This window comes from Aquarana catesbeiana, linkage group LG08, assembly GCF_042186555.1.
Source record: "Aquarana catesbeiana isolate 2022-GZ linkage group LG08, ASM4218655v1, whole genome shotgun sequence".
NCBI lineage: Eukaryota > Metazoa > Chordata > Amphibia > Anura > Ranidae > Aquarana > Aquarana catesbeiana.
In genome coordinates this window covers 282,096,243-282,112,079 of record NC_133331.1, presented here as the reverse complement: position 1 = coordinate 282,112,079, position 15,837 = coordinate 282,096,243, and the positions used below count along the sequence as shown (strand labels likewise).

Below are 15,837 nucleotides of genomic sequence, written 5' to 3'. Positions count from 1 at the left end.
ATAGTAGCCAGAGGTGGCAGTAAAGAGCTTGATGTCTGAATCTCGTGTCATTGATTCAGACATCAAGCTCTTTACTGCCACCTCTGGCTACTATGTGCATGTGCACCCCTCATGTGACAGTGATCTGCCTGTACTATGCTTCTCAGCAACATGTCAGCTTTGTGAAAACGAGCTGGGACCAGTGGGGGAGATACGATGGGAACTGAGTTTCTTTAAATACATTTGGTGTCCTTGGATGTCTTTGACCACCTACGATTCCTGTATTTGAGTCCATCTATTCAGCTCCGGAGGGCTAATTTTACACAAGCTTCCCCTGATCCTCTGTAGTGGGGGATCATGGGGCTCTGGTAAGCGGCCAATTTTATCACTGGTGGTGGACTGCACACAACATTTTCCACGTCATGACAGATTTCATATGTATCTCATACTGATGGACTTTTTTAATGTGGCAGTTTTCTTTCATTTTTTCATGTATTTTTTCACGGGTGTTTGATTACATGTTTGGACACTTTATTACACATTTTTGCATTTATTAATTTTAAATTTCATAATTTGAGAATATACCATTTGTGGGTATTTGTTCATGCTATATTTGTTTATGGTTTAGGGATAATATCATCAATTGACTATGCGTTATTATTGAGCCAATGCTGTAGCGCGATTCTATTATTATCTATATATTTTTTACTGTTTTTGTTGTGCAGGAGAATCGCTGCTTTTTTCACATATACGCCAATTGTTTTAATTTTACTTATTTATGCTATAACACAATATTTCGGTACACCTTAGCGCAGTTTTTCTTTTTTCTTCGGCTAAAATAGTACCCCAGATGCTTTTCATGACACAACACTGTACACAAATAGATCAAAGAGGAAAAAATTTGAACGGCATGACCATGATAATCCTTGTGCACAAGGACTTTACACAATGGTCCCGTGGTAGTTAAAGCGGAGTTCCACCCAAAAATGGAACTTCCCCTTTAAGGAGTCTTAACCCCACTGACATGCCATATTTAGCATGTCATTTTTGAGGAGTGGGTACCTAGATTTGACAGATGCCCACCTCGCCGCGCCACCTAGGCGACTCCTCTCCCCCTCCCTCCCTGCAATCTTCTGGGACACGAGCAGTGCACACCCTGCTGTGAAGCTGCAAGCTGTCACAGCCGGGTGCCCGCACTTGCCGGCGCCACAGAGAGGAGAGGGGGAGAGGAGCGAGGCTTTGGGTGGCTGCATTGCTGGACTGTGTGACAGGTGAGTGTGTACACTTTTTGTAGCTGCTAACATTTAATAAACTATAAAACGTGTGGAACTTCGCTTTAATGCGCTGTGAGTCAAGCATAGAGAGAGTCGCTGGGAACTCCAGTGACCTGTCAGCCTCTGATGGAGGCGTGGTTAAGCCTCAAAAACACTCTGATTGGTCACAGTGTCCCATGGTATCTGACAGGTCACTGGAGTTCCCCGCAGCTCTCTCGATCTTTGTACTGGCTTCCTCCAGTGATTCAGCGATCAGAGCAGTGTGGATCAGGAGAATGCTGATGGCGTACTTAGACTGATATGCCGACCTCTCTGACATATGTGAGTGCAATGCAGATTGTTTGTTTTTAAACCTTTAATTAAAGGAAAACTACTGCACCAAGGGGCTACCTGGCGCCTCTCTCTCTCTGTTTGTCTCCTCTGTAATTGTCCCCTGCCCCGCCGCTCTGATCCCCTTACTGTCCAGGTCCCCCTATGTGTTTGGACCCACTGTCGGCAGCCCTGGTGTCCGGGTCTGAGGCAGAGGGAAACCCGGGCACAGCATTCAAATCCCGGACTGTCCGGGTCAAACCCGGACAGGTCGCAACCCTACTGTACAGCATCCTACCAGCCCCTACCACCAGCCATGATCGGCCTGCAGAGAGAAGCACAGAGACCCAGTGATGACATCACAGACTCCAAAATAAGATTTGTAATTTAAACAAAAAAAGGTTTAAGAAAAAGTCTGTATCATGTTGATGAAGGAGGAATCGGGGAAGTCAAAATATAGCTTTAATAGTGTGGTCATTGTTCTCCATTTGGATGTTGTTTCTAAGGGCCCAGAGGGTGGTAAAGACAGATAGCTGAGCTGAGGTTTTACCTCCCCCTAAACAAGGGTATGCACTATGCAGAAGCTCAGGGTTGTACAAATGCTGCAGCACAAATGAAACGGCTTGTTGCCTTCGGTGGGCACTATCGCCTTCAAACAACCCATTCGTATGAATGGAGCGACGTCGCAACAACCATGTAAGTGGTAGTGCAGCATTGTTTAGGGTTAAAACAGGTGGTGAGGGTGTTGAAACACTGCCTCAAATGCCTCGAAGGAGTAGAGATCCACCACAGAAAGCTTTTCAGAGTAGTGGTAAGGGCTGCCGGTCGTGTAAACAAGCCCATTGAAGAACGGAGCTCCTTATCTTCCTCCATAATCTTTATACATGAAGGGGCCCACTCTGGGGACCCTCTACTAGTTGAGCCCACCACAGACCTACCCACCAATGACAATGTGGGGGAGAGGGGGGGTCCCATTGTGGCTATGTTGCTGGACCCCATAGTCACACTGCTTATAGTTTATTTTATTCATATTATCAGGAATGGTACCCTACCTTCTTCACAAAATGATATACATATAATAATAATAATATAAAATCCATACAAGCAATTCCAGCACCAGAAACACCCAACTTCCGCCCCGTGACTTATCCACTTCCGCTGTGTGCGTTCCACGGCGCACAGCTACTTCCTGGTTGCCATGGTGACGTCGAGCCGAGCGCATGTCTGAACAATCTTTCTAAAACAGAGAGCCGTTGTTTATTGCAGCGTGGCGACCTCTACTGGTCAAAGCAGGTTCAAACACGCCTGAGCGCATTGCTAACCAATGTACCCTCGGTCAAGAAACTCGGCGGCGATTTTCTTGTGGGACACGCCGTTATATGGGTTTTTTATTGGTTAATGAATTTTAGCAGAAGAGAGCAATTTTGTGAAATGATATCTAGCGCCATCCTAGAGTAGCTGTGCTAAAATAAAATATGAATAAAAAACGGTGAAATGGTTAATCTGAGAATCTGGGTTTAGCGGCCATTTTGTTGTGGTCCATTAGAGAAGACAGGGAGGAGCTTCAGCTGTGTTAGAATGCTTTTAGTGGGGAATCTAAGCCTGGAGAAGGTAATTATATGCTGTCAAAGGGGTCCCAGTACTCCTTGTGGACAGAATTGGGTAATGGGAGTCACATGTCCTCTATACAGCACACAGTCAGGAATCAGAAGGCTCTGCAGTGGGGGAATTAGTCTTTTTTAGTGATATTGGGGTCTATAGTGAGATAAATATTTAAATATCACACTTAAAGGGTATGTACCCTACTTGTGGCACTTAGTGTGATAGCTCCACCTCCACTCCACAGCTAAATGATCTGACCTAACTACATTAGGGGTCCCACATTCTGCCCTTCCATGACCAATAGTAGCATTCAATGCACTGACAGTTGTGCCCCCCGCAAAGACTGTATCTAGCTGAGCACCACCCCCTACTGGAGGAGGCAGGAACTGCTACGTGTTGACTGTTAACTTATTGTGACTTGACCATTACAGATTGTCCACCAGAAGATCTGATGTCATGATGGATAACTGGCCACATCTCACATCACTGGGTAAGAGGAGACATTAATTTATTTTAAAGGAGCAAAGCGTATTGAGGATCCCCCTAGATACACACATCCTCTGATATAAAGACATAGAAACAATGTATTCAGTCAGTGTGTGTGTTTCCTACAGATGGATCCAGTAACAGGAATCCCCCAGAGAGATGTCCCCGTCCTCTGTATTCCAAGGACTCCACACAGGAAAATCAGGAGATCCCTCTGGAGGATCAGGTAGATAGGACAAAAGTGCTCGGATACAGTCATGATGTATCAGATTGGACTTTTCTTGCAATGATGATGATCAGAAGTATTTAAAGCATTTTGTGTCTTATTCAGAGTGACAGCTTAACTGTGGTTAAAGTTGAAGATGAAGAAGAGATAGCCATGATGGGTGATGATCCGTGTAAGGAGGAGGACATCTTTCCAGAGATCAGCACAGGTGAATAATAAACACTAAATCCAGAAACAAGGACATGAATTGATGGCATGGTGGGTGATCTATGCTGGACACTGCATCCTCAGTGCATGTTGAGCCCCATGGGCCGCACAGTGTCACTGGTTACTATGATGCTGTTGGCTCCACAGTGTCACTGGTTACTATGATGCTGTTGGCTCCACAATGTCATTGGTTGCTATGATGCTGTTGGCTGCACAGTGTCATTGGTTGCTATGATGCTGTTGGCTCCACAGTGTCACTGGTTACTATGATGCTGTTGGCTCCACAATGTCATTGGTTGCTATGATGCTGTTGGCTGCACAGTGTCATTGGTTGCTATGATGCTGTTGGCTTCACAGTGTCACTGGTTGCTATGATGCTGTTGGATCCACAGTGCCATTGGTTACAATGATGCTTTTGGCTCCACAGTGTCATTTGTTGCTTGAATGCTGTTGGCTCCACAGTGTCATTGGTTTCTAGAATGCTGTTGGCTGCACGGTGTCATTGTTGCTAGGATGCTGTTGGCTCCACAGTGTCATTGTTGCTAGGATGCTGTCAGCTCCACAGTGTCATTGTTGCTAGGATGCTGTTGGCTCCACAGTGTCATTGTTGCTAGGATGCTGTCGGCTCCACAGTGTCATTGTTGCTAGGATGCTGTCGGCTCCACAGTGTCATTGTTGCTAGGATGCTGTCGGCTCCATAGTGTCATTGTTGCTAGGATGCTGTCAGGTCCACAGTGTCATTGTTGCTAGGATGCTGTCGGCACCACAGTGTCACTGGTTGCTATGATGCTAACAGCTCCACAGTGTTATTGGTTGCTATGATGCTGTTGGCCGCACAGTGTCATAGGTTGCTAGGATGTTGTTGGCTCTACAGTATCACTGGTTGCTAAGATGTTGTCGGCACCACAGTTTCATTGGTTGTTATGATGCTGTCGGCTCCGCGATGTCTCTGGTTACTCTGATGCTGTTGGCTGCACAGTGTCATTGGTTGCTAAAACGCTGTAGGCCGTGCAACATTGTAGCAACCAACAAAGCATCCCCGATCCCATTAAGCTGCCAGCCAGGTGATTCTTGTTATTGAGCAAATATGAGCCTTGCCATATTTCAATAATGCCATTAGCCAGCCTCTCCGCCCGTTTGTTTACATCCAGCTATCAGCCTTGGTTATCTCCTGGTTGGCAGATGAATCAGGCCATGGGTTGAGTCATTGGTTGTAGCCGTCTGTCTCCTAGTAACCCACTAACCCATGGTGGGACATGTAATTTCTTCCCATCACATACATGCCCCACCACGAGCACTGGCGTGTCTCTGTACACCATCTTAGAGTATTTCTTAAAGAGGAACCCCAGTTCGTCGCAGATCACTGCCATTACTGGTATAAAAAATAAATAAATTCCAGTGTGTGTGTGTGTGTAAAGTAAAAAATATTGATTTGTTTTTTTTTTGTTTTTTTTGTTTTTTTAATACTGTCTTTTTTTTCGTTTATATCACAAAAAAATAAAAACAACCCAGTGCTGATCAAATACCACCAAAAGAAAGAATGTAAAAAAAATGATATACATTTGTTTTGGGTACAGCGTTGCATAGCCGCGCACTTGTCAGTTAAAGTAGAGCAGTGCGGAATAGCAGAAAATACCCTGGTCGTAAAGGGGGTAAAATCTTCCGGAGCTCAAGTGGTTAAGGCTGTTATATTAGAAATTTAAAGGGGAAGGAAAGTCTACACAATAACCCACCTGTTAAATATTACCTCCCTATTTCCCTAATAACCCCTTGCCTATGTTTTATAATAAATCGCCATGTGAATACCTTTCTTTTAAGTTTTCTTATGTGGTCACATGACCGCAAAGCTCTGGCTAGTCTGTGCGTCCTGTGGAGGGCTGACAGTGCTGCTGAATTATCGACCCTCTGATCTACATCTCGTAATCCCATAGAGCAGGGACATCATCCCACCAGAGCCCATAGCTCTATAGGCAATGTTGGCCAGAAGAGCGTTCAGGTCCACTAGCCACATAGAAAGGGGATTGGGTCGGAGCTTTGCAGTCACGCAAAAAGGTATTTACATGACGATTTATTAGAAAATGTATGTAGGGAGTATAAGAACGATGGGGAGGCAACATTTAAAAGGTGGTTTATGGTGTAGCCCAGGCTTTCTCAACCTTTTCAACACAGAGGAACTCTTGAAACATTGTTCCAGCCTCGGGGAACCCCTGCTAAAAATGACAATATCTACATCTCATGATACATTAATGTGATGGTCCGTGGGAAGAATGCTCCTTACACTTGTGGTCATGGGGAAGAATTACCCCCTTACAGATAGCTAAAAAGATGAATGGTGTCAGTGGGAACTTATCTGAGAGACAGAAATTGCTCGTTCCTCAAAGAACCCCTAGCAACCTCTGGAGGAACTTTAGGGTTCCATGGACCCCTGGTTGAGATACCCTGGTCTAGTCATTTCTTCCTGCTCATTTACACTTGCTTCCACTTTAACACACATTAAAGCGCCTACCACTTCCACATGCTTTTTTTATATGTTTTTGATGCTTCTGTGATGCTTTTTTGAAGCTTTAATGAAGTTTAGAAAATGCCTTGTTTTTGTCTTGATTTTCTATTTGTTTTAAAGGGGCCCAGCAGAACCCCCAGCTCAGTAGTACCCTTAGCTCTGCTGATGCCCCACTGAGTAGTACCCCAAATCAGCAGAGCCCCAGCTTATTGGTAACTTCGTTCAGCAGATCTTCGGCTTATTAGTACCCTCGCTCAGTAGTACCCCCAGCTCTGCTGATGCCTCACTCAGTAGTACCCCCCAGCTCTACTGATGCCCTGTTCAGTAGTACCCCCAGCTCTGTTGATCCCCTGCTCAGTAGTAACCTCTAGCTCTGCTGATCCCCGATTCAGTAGTAACCCCCAGCTCCGCTAATCCCCTCTACTCAGTAGTAACCCCCAGCTCTGCTGATCTTCTGGTTTGCTGATCCTCCTTTCTCTCTGGTCCTTGCTCACCTCCCGCTATATTGCTATTTATCCCACTCCGGTCCCCCTGTTCTGCTGATCCTCTGCCACTCAGTCCTATCTCTGGTCCACCCTCACCTCTATATCGTTTCCATGTTGCACATCACGTGTGCCGTCTGCTAGTTGCTATGCTCCAGTCTGGACCCCACTCACCTTCCTGCTGTTCCACCCGGCACACCAGATGTGACATTTGCACCAGACACTCCCAGAATATATACACATGAACCGAAAGTGACTGCTGATTACATCTTTCTGGTTCACTTGTTGGTTTCCCAGTGCATCCTGGGATATCTCACACCTGCAATACCTCCAAAACAAAGCGAAGCTAATGCTGAATAAAAGCCCCTCAAAAGCTACAGGTGCTGTTAAGGAGCATTGTCATAGACTTCTATGGAGGCTTTGGAGATGCTTTGAAGCACCAAGAAAGCAACATGGGGTATAATTTTTTAAGCAAATCAAACACAGCTTTTGAACAGGACTGTAAGGTAACCATTTTATTGGCATTCAGAGTGCTTTAAAAAAAAAGCTTGTCCAATGCCACATTTTGAAGCAAGTGTACACAAGCCCTTAGAGTGGAGATTCAGATTATAACAGATGCCATTGGTGACTGGTTCTCTTTAAATTTAAAGTGCACTTTAATACAGCACTGTACTTCCAATGCCTTTCTCTTCAGCCCAGACATCCCATGACAGTGTTTATAGACACTGATTTGTCTGAACTTCACACCTTGTATTCTCATCTACACCTGTACCTATGCCCCATAATAGCCATGTATTGCGAATGCGACCATTACACCTTATGTGAATATTGAGGATCCACCTAGATACACACATCCTCTAATATAAAGGCATAGAAACAATGTATTCAGTCAGTGTGTGTGTTTCCTACAGATGGATCCAGGAACAGAAATCCTCCAGAGAGTTGTCCCTGTCCGCTGTATTCCCGGGATTCCACACAGGAAGATCAGGAGATCCCTGAGGAGGATCAGGTAGATGGGTCTTCAGCTTTTAAATAATACATTAACTAAAACTTAAAAGATCTCAGCTGAGTCTTCTTGAGTAACTTGTTAGTTTTATATCATAGGCTATATATTTCTGCTTTAGGATGAAAGTCTGCTCAATATTAAAGTTGAAGTGAAGGAAGAAGCAGAAGAACCATATGTGGGAGATGATGATCCATGTAAGGAGGAGGAAAGTCCTCCAGAGATCAGTACAGGTGAGTAATAAACATTAAATCCAGAGAGAAGTTCCAGATTCTTGTTCACTTGTTCAGTCACTACAACAATCTCTTTTTCTCTCCCCTTCCCCAGATGGAAGATACAGAAGGTACGGTGTGAAGGACCATTTTGTCTCATCTCCAGATGGTGGGATTGAAGATGATGACTCTACATCTGGCTCTTCAGAAGGAAGCCCCATCACCTCCAATCTCCATTCTTTAAGGCACAGTTTAGACCTATCATTTGATCGCTCTACACACAGAGGGAGTTCTCCTGATCCCTCTGAGGCCACCACCCATCAAATCATCGCTGGAGGGGGTGACATGTTACCATGTTCCGAGTGCGGGAAGTGTTTTAACAAGAGAGCCGATCTTAATGTACATCTTCGAATTCACACTGGAGAGAAGCCTTACTCCTGTTCCGAATGCAGGAAGAGCTTTTCCAGGAAACGTTACCTCATCGAACATCAGAAAACTCACACGGGCCAGGACCTTTACTCATGTTCCGAGTGTGGGAAAAGTTTCACCCGGAGGCCTAACCTTATTTTGCACCACAAGACCCACACGGGGGAGAAACCGTATTCATGTTCAGAATGTGGGAAATCTTTTATATACAAGACTCATCTCGTTACCCATCAGCGGACTCATACGGGAGAGAAGCCCTATTCTTGCTCTGAGTGTGGAAAGTCCTTTAAAGACAGGTCGTATTTTATCAGCCACCAAAAGGTTCACACGGGGGAGAAGCCTTACGCCTGCACTGAGTGCGGAAAAAGCTTCAAGTGGAAATCAAACCTTGTGACCCACCAGAGAACGCACACAGGGGAGCGGCCTTACGCCTGCACAGAATGCGGGAAGTGTTTTCCGGACAAAGCGTATCTCATCGCCCATCAAAAGCTTCACTCGGGGGAGAAGCCCTATCCTTGTCCTGAGTGTGGTAAATGTTTTTCGGTCAAATCGAACCTTATTAAGCATAGGAAAATCCATGTCCAGAAACCCTTCCTGTGCCGCCAATGCAGAAGCTGCTTTGAGTCAAAGCCATTGTTGGATTACCATAAAACCATGCATGGCCTGGAGAAGGAGGTATTGTTCTGAGAAGATCGTACTCCATATTCCCATCGCACACGTTCCTGGGAAAGCTCTCAAGGGATCGGGTGCTGCAGCAACAAACAGCTGGGAACTGGTTCAAAAGTCACAAGGAAAATGTTTGCCATCACACCATGGATCAACAAGGAAGCCTCCAAGTGAATTGTTTAATGCATGATCACATCAAAGAGTAGTGCAACGTTTCGGAGTCACGTAGGACCCCTTCGTCACATGCCTGACGAAGGGGTCTTACGTGACTCTGAAACGTTGCACTACTCTTTTGATGTGATCATGCATTAAACAATTCACTTGGACGCTTCCTTGTAGATCCATGGTGTTCTGAGAAGATCGTCGCTCATGCCATGTTCTAGGGCCATTATATGGCCATGAGATCAGAAGTCTTCTTCTTTGCCTATGGAAGGTTAAAGTATACTTCACTTGGTGTATGTCCCAGGGATTGTACCCTAGGAGATTCTCCATGGCTTCCAGGGCTTGCTTAAAAGCTTAAAATGTCCAGATGCATCCTAAAAAGTCATCAATGGTCTACTGTGAAATTACCAAAGACATTTAAGGGGCATATTCTGAGCAGTTGAGGAAAGGCAAGTACAGTTTTCCCTGGTCCTAGCTCTGCTCTTGGGTGGCACTCAACCATGGATGAGCAGGATGTGTTCCTACCCAATAGCAATAGTAGCCTACTAAATCTGTATATTTTTAATTATACCCAGATTAAAGTGGACCTGTCCTCATTTTGCCCCATGTGATATCTAATGCGGTGTACTAGGAACTTGGGGTTTGTGTGCCAAATACAAAAATACAATTCTAAAGAACAATATTGACCTTAAAGCAGTTGTAAACCCTTACTTATACCCAGTGAAGTGACTGGCCTCAGGTGATACACAGAGATGAAACAAATCCTCCTACATACGTTGTACCTGTTTATCTACTGTTCTCTCTTCTCTACATCTGTTTAAAGTCTAGAATTTATAAATTGCGTAGAACTAACCCGGCTTGTAAGGAGGTACCTTATCCCTAGTAAAGAGTAGACAAATAATGGAGTGTGACTTTCCCAAATAACCATTAAAAATATTTTAAAAAGATGTATTATTAACACAACTTAAAATATGTAGCCATACATGAGACATATAACAAACAAATACATCAATGATTACAGCATCTATTGATGAAGATGTCTCCAATGTGAGCCTGAAAAACCTCAACGCATTTCAACTCATAAAGTGTCTTCATCAGGAGATAACGCGTGCATTATAAACTCGATGTATTTGTTAAGAAGCGAAAATGCAGGTCTACAGAGATCCCATCAATAGGGTCAGATAAGATGCAAGGGATACAAGCCCAGCCAGGCCTCAAAAACAGTAAGGAAAGAAAATTCAAGAAAGGTTACTTAGTATTGGGTGAGGCCTACAAACCAGAGGAGCCTGCAAGGATCTCAACGTGCCAATATGGGTAACAAAACTAAGGGCTTAAAGGAATGCCTTGATGGAACCAAACAGATCCAGAAAAGAGCATCCCTTGCATGTTATCTCCTGTCATTTCCTGCTTGTGTGATTGGCTCACTGTCTGCAACATACAAGTCAGATTTTAGGCAGTAGGAATCTCAGTTTTGGGAGGGATGCAGACACTGCAGCTTTTCTCATGAGAACACTTAGCGTGCATCAGGTGATTATAATGAAGCAGACCTCCCCATTCAGAATAAGTCTGCCATTGACACAATGATGCAAACAGTTATTTCTTCAGGGAAAAAGGTTGTAAAAATCCTTGCAATGTGTATAGATCACCTAGAGGGGATTGTTTCTTTCTCAACAGAAGTGGAGTTACTCTTTAGTACTTGATTCTTCTCTAAGCTGAACCAAGCAAACATGGAAACTTAACCTTACCTCAGGACTTCACCCTTAACCTCCCCTAGGCCTAATCCTAAAAGTCATTGTAAACCTCAGCATATTCCTGCTATAAAGCATATCCCCCTACAGTGTGTACTTGTCTCAATCCAACCACTAAGTGTAATTTCTGTCTGCTGTTTCATTCCTCTGCTATCAGCATGAATCCCTTCTGACAAGTTTTCCTGACACTGAGAAAAAAAATTGTGACGGGGGAGGGACCTCCAGCTGATTCACAGCCTCAGCTCTGTACCTGTGTGATGTGTGGAGGGGGGGGGGGTGTCCCATCCCTCCAATCAGCTCTCAGAGCTCTCTTCACTGCACTATGCAGAGTGTAACTTCAGCTCTCCGCCCCCTGTTTTCTGAACTCTCAGAAAAGCTTTATAAATTCTGGACTTTAACTACTTGCCACCCAGGCCAATTCGGATACTTCTCTCTTACATGTAAAAATCGTATTTGTTTTGCTAGAAAATTACTCAGAACCCCAAAACATTATACAGTGGGGACATAAAGTATTCAGACCCCCTTACATTTTTCACTCTTTGTTATATTGCAGCCATTTGCTAAAATCATTTAAGTTCATTTTTTTCCTCATTAATGTACACACAGCACCCCATATTGACAGAAAAACACAGAATTTTTGACATTTTTGCAGATTTATTAAAAAAGAAAAACTGAAATATCACATGGTCCTAAGTATTCAGACCCTTTGCTGTGACACTCATATATTTAACTCAGGTGCTGTCCATTTCTTCTGATCATCCTTGAGATGGTTCTACATCTTCATTTGAGTCCAGCTGTGTTTGATTATACTGATTGGACTTGATTAGGAAAGCCACACACCTGTCTATATAAGACCTTACAGCTCACGGTGCATGTCAGAGCAAATGAGAATCATGAGGTCAAAGGAACTGCCTGAAGATCTCAGAGACAGAATTGTGGCAAGGCACAGATCTGGCCAAGGTTACAAAAACATTTCTGCTGCACTTAAGGTTCCTAAGAGCACAGTGGCCTCCATAATCCTTAAATGGAAGACGTTTGGGACGACCAGAACCCTTCCTAGAGCTGGCCGTCCGGCCAAACTGAGCTATCGGGGGAGAAGAGCCTTGGTGAGAGAGGTAAAGAAGAACCCAAAGATCACTGTGGCTGAGCTCCAGAGATGCAGTCGGGAGATGGGAGAAAGTTGTAGAAAGTCAACCATCACTGCAGCCCTCCACCAGTCGGGGCTTTATGGTAGAGTGGCCCGACGGAAGCCTCTCCTCAGTGCAAGACACATGAAAGCCCGCATGGAGTTTGCTAAAAAAAACACCTGAAGGACTCCAAGATGGTGAGAAATAAGATTCTCTGGTCTGATGAGACCAAGATAGAACTTTTTGGCCTTAATTATAAGCGGTATGTGTGGAGAAAACCAGGCACTGCTTATCACCTGTCCAATACAGTCCCAACAGTGAAGCCTGGTGGTGGCAGCATCATGCTGTGGGGGTGTTTTTCAGCTGCAGGGACAGGACGACTGGTTGCAATCGAGGGAAAGATGAATGCGGCCAAGTACAGGGATATCCTGGACAAAAACCTTCTCCAGAGTGCTCAGGACCTCAGACTGGGCCGAAGGTTTACCGTCCAACAAGACAATGACCCTAAGCACATAGCTAAAATAACGAAGGAGTGGCTTCACAACAACTCTGTGACAGTTCTTGAATGGCCCAGCCAGAGCCCTGACTTAAACCATACTGAGCATCTCTGGAGAGACCTAAAAATGGCTGTCCACCAACGTTTACCATCCAACCTGACAGAACTGGAGAGGATCTGCAAGGAGGAATGGCAGAGGATCCCCAAATCCAGGTGTGAAAAACTTGTTGCATCTTTCCCAAAAAGATTCATGTCTGTATTAGATCAAAAGGGGGCTTCTACTAAATACCGAGCAAAGGGTCTGAATACTTAGGACCATGTGATATTTCAGTTTTTCTTTTTTAATAAATCTGAAAAAATGTCAACAATTCTGTGTTTTTCTGTCAATATGGGGTGCTGTGTGTACATTAACTTAAAGTGGGAGTCCCGCGAAAAAAAATTTTTTAGATGTCAGCAGCTGCAAATACTGCAGCTGCTGACTTTTAAAATAAGGTCACTCACCTGTCCCGGGGTCCAGCGATGTTGGCACCAGAGACCAAACCGTCCCTCGATCCTCGGGTGCTGCCGCCGCCATTCTCAGTGAGGGAATCAGGAAGTGAAGCGTTGCGGCTTCACTTCCCGATTCCCTACTGCGTATGCGCGAGTCGCGCTGCGCTTTCTCAATGGTCCCCGCTATCTCCTGGGACCTGTGTCTTTCCCAGGAGACAGCGGGGGAGTGCAGGAGGGGGCGTGACTCCCATGGGAGTCTATTCCCGGAAGTGGGTGCAGATACCTGTCTTAGACAGGTATCTGCACCCCCCTCCCCCCTGAAAGGTGCCAACTGTGATACCGGGGGGGGGGGGAGGAATCCGATGAGCGGAAGTTCCACTTTTGGGTGGAACTCTGCTTTAAATGATTTTAGCAAATGGCTGCAATATAACAAAGAGTGAAACATTTAAGGGGGTCTGAATACTTTCCATCCCCACTGTATATGTTTTTTAGCAGAGACCCTAGGGAATAAAATGGCGTTGCATCTTTTTATGTGGCACAGTATTTGGGCAGCAATTTTTCAAATGCGTTTTTTTTTGGGAAAAAAAATGTTTCATGATTTAAAAAAAAACAAAACACTAAGGTTAACCCAATTTTTTATTTTTTTTTTGTATAATGTGAAAGATGATGTTACGCTGAGTAAATAGATACCTAACATGTCATGCTTTAAAATTACGCACGCTCGTGGAATGGTGCCATACTTTGGTACTTAAAAATCTCCATAGGCGACGTTTTAACATTTTTTACAGGTTACCAGTCTAATTACAGAGAAGGTCTTACACTAGAATTATTGCTCTTGCTCTAATGTTCGCGGCGATACCTCACATGTGTGGTTTAAATGCCGTTTGCATATGCAGGCGCGACGTACGTATGCGTTCACTTCTGCGCACGACAGGGGCGCTTTAAAAAAACTTTTTTCTTTTATTGTTTATTTTACTTTTAATTTTTTATTTTGAATCTTTCCCTTTTACATTTTTTTAAACACTTTTATTCCTATTACAAGGAATGTAAACATCCCTTGTAATAGGAATATGGCATGACAGGTCCTCTTTACAGCGAGATCTTGGGTCTATTAAGTCCCCACATCTCACCTCTAGGCTGGAAAGCCTAAAATATAAAAAAAGAAAAACAATCTCAGCTTCCCAGCCAAGGCAATGGCGGTGTTTACCACTGCTAAGGCCAGACGTGACGTCATAACATCGCACCCAGCCTCTGAAGGTCATGGAGATGATCAGGGACCATCTGGTCCTCGGTCAGCTCTATGGTAAACGGCTGCCACCAGCCGGTTGCACGGGTGAGTCGGTAGAAGCACCGTAAAACAATCAAGCGGCCTGCAGCTGCACCCATGATTCAGATATTCCCACTCAGTCTGCGACGTCATATGACGGGTTACGGGCGGAAAGTGGTTAAACAGCTGTAGAGAAGAAAAGGCTGCAGATAAACCGGTACAACTTATGTAGGAGGCTTTGTTTCATCTCTGTATCACCCGAGGCCAGTCACTTTAGCCTGAAACATTAACCCTTATTAAATAAAACCTTTCCATTTCATGATGTACCTTGTTTTTGGACCCAGTGATGTCATCATCACTGGGAGACTTCCTTTTGCTTCCTTATACTTTGACCTTGACCAGACTTTCTGTTTTCTACTAAGCAATGTTTTTGGAATGTCGTTGCTCAGACAAGAATAAAGATCTGCCCGGGACAGTCCACTCATGTCTGGGCTGAGATTAGTGGATTTGCAATCTGCATAGTGCGCGGCCTCATTGACGAATATGGAATTACCTGCATCATTGAACGTCTCAGACCTTTGGGTGTCATGGGGCATTCTGGAACCTACCTAAATGTCCCCACTCTTTCTACCTTTACCTCAATGAATCCAAAGGAGGAAAAGCTGACAGCTGAACTTTATTGTGCCGGATAAGCAGACGCAAAGCCCCCCCCGCTCTCCTGGGACCTCCTCGTCTGATGTGATTCACTCAAAAACATGTGGTTGTAAATCTTTCCATATACCCAGTGAAGTGACTGGCCTCAGGTGATACACAGAGATGAAACAAATCCTCCTATATAAGTTGTACCTGTTTATCTGCAGCACTCTTTACAGCCATTCAAAGTGCAGAATTTCTAATGCTTGTCTGAGAGTTCAGAAAACAGGGAAAGGGGAGCTGAAGTTGCACTCTACAGAGCTCTGTGTGGAGAGGTCTGAGAGCTGAGGCTGTCAATCAGCTGTAGCTCCCTCCCCTGTTACCTTTTTCTCTTGGTGTCAGGAAAACTTGTCAGAAGTGTTTCATGCTGATAATAGAGGAATGAGGCAGCAGACAGAAATTGCACTTAGTGCTCTGTATTGAGAAGTGCAGACTATAAAGGGATATGCTTTGTTCATATTTAATGTCTGTGGATTACAACCA

General features: G+C 44.5%; 2 protein-coding genes across 2 annotated transcripts in view; one reads left to right on the top strand and one right to left on the bottom strand.

The window, feature by feature from the left end:
- The window catches only part of LOC141106757 (uncharacterized), a 168,518-nt gene that overhangs the window by 135,309 nt on the left and 17,372 nt on the right, over positions 1-15,837 (bottom strand). The window lies entirely within an intron of this gene.
- Positions 3,104-9,557, top strand: LOC141104624 (uncharacterized). Its single transcript, XM_073594278.1, has 7 exons — positions 3,104-3,173; positions 3,596-3,654; positions 3,779-3,876; positions 3,982-4,084; positions 7,977-8,074; positions 8,190-8,301; positions 8,396-9,557. The coding sequence occupies exons 2-7, from the start codon at positions 3,621-3,623 to the stop codon at positions 9,391-9,393; spliced, it is 1,443 nt and encodes a 480-aa protein (XP_073450379.1). The 5' UTR covers positions 3,104-3,173; positions 3,596-3,620; the 3' UTR covers positions 9,394-9,557.